Genomic DNA, 6,005 nt, shown 5'->3' with positions numbered 1-6,005 from the left:
TCCATGAGGCCCTTCTTCTCGCCGGTGCCGTGCGTCCCCGTGCCAGTCACTCCGGTGTGTCCCTGCTCCCCATAGGTGCCACCGGTCGCCGGGGTGCCATGCGTCGCTGTGCCGGTATGTCCCTGCTGCCCATAGGTGCCACCGGTCGCCGGGGTGCCATGCGTCGCCGTGCCGGTGTGTCCCTGCTGCCCATAGGTACCACCAGTCTGCTGGTGGTCCTGGTGGCCACCAGGGAGCTTGTCCTTGATGTTCTCCATGACGCCCTTCTTCTCGCCGGCGTGGGCGCCATGCAACCCCGTGCCGGTGGTTCCAGCGTGACCCTGCTGCCCGTAGGCACCACCAGTGGCCGGGGCACCATGCGTCGCCGTGCCGGCGTGCCCGTGGGTACCAGCGGTCTCCTTGTGGTCGCCGTGGCCGCCGGGGAGCTTCTCCTTGATCTTCTCCATGATGCCCTTCTTCTCGCCGGCGATGTGTGCCTGGTTCTCCATCTTGCGCTGAGCTCCTCACTCGGGAAATCTACTACGTATTGCTGCTGTGTACTTGCCTTGGTAGTGTGAAGCAGGTGGTTGTGTAAAGCATATGCAGCGCGACGCAGTATTTATAGGCCGTTGGAGGGTATACGAACCACGACGTGCGCGCTCGTGAGTGGATGGGCAGGTGAGTGCCGACTAGCCCATAAAGAGGGCTGGTCAGATGGACGAATCGCCGCGGCTGGGAGCTACGTGTGGTCGCATCAGTGGTCGGCAGGTGGCTGCCGACTAGGGGGGCCGGGCCTCTGAAGCCAGTGGCGCGTCCGGGTCGCCACGTCCCAGCTCATTCGTCCTTGTCCGGGAAGAAGATGATTCCCCGGAAATATCCGATCCTTCTTTTCTCTTGCAAAAATGGTAGTATTGTTTGCTTAAGAGGATGGAAGATCCAAAGTGTCGGCATGTAACGACAATGAGACTATGAGAGTAACTAGAAGAAGCATACGAGAGGCTTAGGGCTTTGATTCGAAATAATTTTATACAGTAGGATTCTGAGAAGTGCTTCGGTAGACCCCCAACAAAATGTAGAAGGGCAGAATGGCCATATGAAGGAAACGATATACCCACCTTCTATTGTACATACAGGCCGACGTACGTATACCCGCGCGGATGCAAAAAAAAAGGCATCGCCCGTGTACGGGAAAAAAGAGGCAGTTGCATGATCTTCTCGCCCGCCCGGCGATCATGCTCCTCCCGTTCCATTTTTCCAACTGGCCGATCGCCGCCGTCCCAACCCCGCCCGACGCCGCATCTCACCGTGCCCGTCCGACGACGCGGACGTGAACGGCCCGACGTTCGACACCGCATCTCACCGTCCCCGTCCGACACCGCGGACGTGAACGGCCCGATGTCCGACGCCGCCTCTGCCGCGACTGACCGCGTTGTCGTCCCCCGCCACGGATCCGGCCAAAAACCCGTGGTTTGCTCGTCTTGCACGTCGCCGCCGGCTAGAATCAAGCCGTAGACCCCTGCCTAAAGGTCCGTCGTCCTACGTCGGCGACGTCTAGACCGCGGCCCAAGGTTTGGCATCTAAACCTAGCATGATGGACGGAAGTGATTTAGTTCATTTAGGGTTTAGGGTTCATGTAAACCTCCTGCCGCAGCGCCGCCTCCATGGACGGCCGCGTGCTGTAGAGAACTAGTGTTGCACTTGGGCATGATCCACTGTACGAAACTTAACAGACGATAACTTTTCAATGTTATGCAGTTTTGCGAGTTAGGTGTGTTGACATGGACGAAGAAACCGCATTCACGGGGGATGAGAATGATACTGATAAGGTGACTCAGACTGATAGCGATAGTTTAAACGAAGATGATGACAGCAATCACAACGATTCGTGCTCGTCATATGATATCTTACCTCCGGAGGATTTTGATAATAATGAACATGACGTGAATAGTGAAAACGTAAGTGGCGTATATTTTGATTTCATTTTTGAATTTGCAAAGTATGGCAAGGCTAACTATTTATCTATGTTTACAAATTTGCATGAAGATGTGGACGTTGACAATGTGCAAAACAGTTTCCAGGAATCATTCGCAGATAACTTCAGCCAGGTTCGTTCATACATGGTGTACATCGTGCAATAGTATGAAATAAATGATAGTAATTGACATACTTTCATATGAATTTTGTAGGAGGAGTCAGATGGTCCTAGCGGTAATCACGATGAGGCAGATGTGGACATTTAGGAGGCTCGAAGGCAGCAGCAGATGCTGGAGACACATTGGAAGGTCATGGCTATGACATTTCGGTCGCAGGAGATGCATACATATTCTACAACAATCACGCCAAAGAGCATGGGTTTAGCATCAGGAAACACAAGGCCAAACGAGGTGCTTCAGGAATTATACGGTACAGGCAGTTTCTTTGCTCCAGAGCAGGGAGAAGGCAGAGCAAATTCATAACCATGGAGGGCTGCAAGCGCAGGCTTAGACCGGAGACTCGTTGCTACTGCGGTGCACATATGGTGGTGAAGCTGGACAGAGAACGTGGCGTTTGGTTCGTCGCATCATTCATGGATGATCACAACCGCGCGATGGCTCGGCCCGACGAGGTTTCTTTTTTGTGGTCACACAGACGGATTGGAGATGGCAAGAGGGCAGAGATATTGGCGATGGAAGCGGCCGGGATAAGAAAGCATATAATAATGGACAACTTCATCAGCAGATATGGTTCGTACCATAAGTGCGGGCTTATCAAGCGGGACATTTACAATATGTGCTGCAGAGAGAAAATGAAGCTCATTGCAAAGGGTGATGCTGAGACAGCAGTTGGCATTATGAGGAGCAGGAAGGAGAAGGACCCTGAGTCTTTTTTGAGTATGTGCTTGATAAGGAAGGGCGACTGAAGAGTATGTTCTGGTGCGATGCACAGTGGCGGAAGGACTATCAGGATTACGGAGATGTGGTCGTGTTTGACAGCAAATATAAGATGAACAGATATGGTATACTGTTCATCCCCTTTGTCGGAGTTAACAACCACCGTTGCACCACAGTGTTTGGTTGTGCCATTGTTTCTGACAAGACGGAAGGGACATATGTGTGGCTTCTGCAGACATTTATGAGGGCAAACTGTCAGGTGAAGCCAAAGTCAATAATCACAGATGGTGACGCTGCAATGATCCGGGTGATTCGGACTATCCTTTCATATGTGTTCCATCATCTTTGCTCGTGGCATATCGAGAAAAGTATGCAGAGGCACCTACATTACAAGTCACTGTATGAGTTCAGATCGCTCCTGTACTATGCCACCTCTTAAGCCAACTTTGAGCAGAGATGGAAAGCTTTCGTTGATAAATGGAAGACAGATAAAACTGAAGAGTGTCTTAACAGGATGTATAGGAAGAGGAGACTTTGGGCAGCTTCATATCTTTCCGATGGTTTTTTCTTGGTATGCGAAGTAACCAGAGGAGCGAAAGCCTCAACTCTTGTCTTCACCTTCACCTGGACTACGGTATGACAATAGTTGATTTGTAGTGCATTATGAGAACTGTATAGTTCGCCTCCGTGAGAACGAGGCGTACGATGACTGCGATGCACACCAGAAAGTACCATCGTCGGTTATTGAATATAAGGCCCTTGAGGAGCATGCTGCCACTGTATTCACACCTGCTAATTTCTACATCCCGCAAGATGATTTGTAGAAGATGGAACAGATGGAGGTATTTGAAACGCTCGTGGGAATTGAGCGTTAGACATTCATCGTGACATGGAAGGATAACCACAAGTTCAGGTACAATGTTGTTTATGAACCAGGTAAGTCAGAAGAAACTATAACATGCAGTTGTCTTAGGATGGTTCAGAAAGGGCTTGTGACGCCCCCGATTTGACCGTACACTAATCATGCACGCAAATGTGTACGACCAAGATCAGGGACTCACGGGAAGATATCACAACACAACTCTAAAACATAAATAAGTCATACAAGCATCATAATACAAGCCAGGGGCCTCGAGGGCTCGAATACAAGTGCTCGATCACAGACGAGTTAGCGGAAGCAACAATATCTGAGTACAGACATAAGTTAAACAAGCTTGCCTTAAGAAGGCTAGCACAAAAGTAGCAACGATCGAAAAGGCAAGGCCTCCTGCCTGGGATCCTCCTAACTACTCCTCGAAGCCGAACTCCATGTAGAATCATCCTCGGGATCTCTAGCTCCTGGACTCCAGCATCTGGTTGCGACAATCCGGTATAGAAAGGGGAAAAGAGGGAGAAAAGCAACCGTGAGTACTCATCCAAAGTACTCGCAAGCAAGGAGCTACACTACATATGCATGGGTATATGTGTAAAGGGCCATATTAGAGGACTGAACAGCAGAATGCCAGAATAAGAGGGGGATAGCTAATCCTGTCGAAGATTACGCTTCTGGCCATCTCCATCTTGCAGCATGTAGAAGAGAGTAGATTGAAGTCCTCCAAGTAGCATCGCATAGCATAATCCTACCCGGCGATCCCCTCCTCGTCGCCCTGTTAGAGAGCGATCACCGGGTTGTATCTGGCACTTGGAAGGGTGTATTTTATTCAGTATCCAGTTCTAGTTGTCATAAGCTCAAGGTACAACTCCGGGTCGTCCTTTTACCTAAGGGACACGGCTATTCGAATAGATAAACTTCCCTACAGGGGTGCACCACATAACCCAACACGCTCGATCCCATTTGGCCGGACACACTTTTCTGGGTCATGCCCGGCCTCTTAAGATCAACACGTCGCAGCCCCACCTAGGCTCAACAGAGAGGTCAGCACGCCGGTCTAAACCTATGCGCGCAGGGGTCTGGGCCCATCGCCCTATGCACACCTGCACGTTGCGTACGCGGCCGGAAGCAGACCTAGCCCCCTTAATACAAGCGCGAGCTTACGGTCCAATGCGGCGCGCGCCACTCAGTTGCTGACGTCAAAAGAGCTTCGGCTGATACCACGACGTCGGGATACCCATAACTACTCCCACGTAGATGGTTAGTGCGTATAGACCAAATGGCCAGACTCAGATCAAATACCAAGATCTCGTTAAGCGTGTTATGTATCTGCGAACGCCGACCAGGGCCAGGCCCACCTCTCTCCTAGGTGGTCTCAACCTGCCCTGTCGCTTCGCCATAAAGTAACAGTCGGGGGCCGTCAGGAACCCAGGCCCACCTCTACCGGGATGGAGCCACCTGTCCTTTCAACCCCCTCATCAGAATCACTTGCGGGTACTCAACGAGCCGACCCGACTTTAGTCACCACATGTGTCATGTATATAATGTATATAGGATATACCCGTGATCACCTCCCGAAGTGATCACGGCCCAGTAATATAGCATGGCAGACGGACAAGAGTGTAGGGCCACTGATGGAACACTAGCATCCTATACTAAGCAGTAGGATAGCAGGTAAGGGTAACAACTATAGCAACAATGACAGGCTATGCATCAGGATAGGATTAACGGAAAGCAGTAACATGCTACACTACTCTAATGCAAGCAGTATAGAGAAGAATAGATGATATCTGGTGATCAAGGGGGGGCTTGCCTGGTTGCTCAGACAAGAAGGAGGGGTCATCGGTGACGTAGTCGACCACAGGGGCATCAGCATCGTCACGGGGTCTACCGAAGAGAAGAGGGGGGAGAAACAATAAATACATAGCAAGCAAGTGCATAACAGGACAACAGGCAGAGCTAGACGTGTTCTAACACGGTATGAGGTGATACCGGTGAAGGGGGGAATCATCCGGGAAAATATCCCCGGTGTTTCGCGTTTTCGGGCAGATGAATCGGAGGGGAAAGTTGCGTGTTCGTTATTCTAGGGATGCGTGGCGGACGAACGCGCTGCGTAACCGGATTCGTCTCGTCGTTCTGAGCAACTTTCATGTACAAAGTTTTTTCATTCGAGCTACGGATTATTTTATATTAATTTATAAAGATTTAAATTATTTCTAGAATTAATAGAATTAATTTAATTAGAAAATTAATTACGACGTCAGCGTGAGGTCAGCATGATGTCA

General features: G+C 50.4%; 1 protein-coding gene across 1 annotated transcript in view; it reads right to left on the bottom strand.

Annotated features, from left to right (window-relative positions):
* The window catches only part of LOC123145839 (cold-shock protein CS120-like), a gene marked incomplete in the record, with an annotated part of 1,327 nt that extends 745 nt beyond the window's left edge, over window positions 1–582 (bottom strand). The window contains 1 exon segment of the mRNA XM_044565344.1: window positions 9–582. Within this exon segment, the coding sequence (XP_044421279.1) occupies window positions 9–488 (480 nt within the window).
* Window positions 583–6,005: the final 5,423 nt, after the last annotated feature.

Source organism: Triticum aestivum, chromosome 6D (genome assembly GCF_018294505.1).
Source record: "Triticum aestivum cultivar Chinese Spring chromosome 6D, IWGSC CS RefSeq v2.1, whole genome shotgun sequence".
NCBI lineage: Eukaryota > Viridiplantae > Streptophyta > Magnoliopsida > Poales > Poaceae > Triticum > Triticum aestivum.
This window is presented reverse-complemented; position numbering and strand designations above follow the sequence as displayed.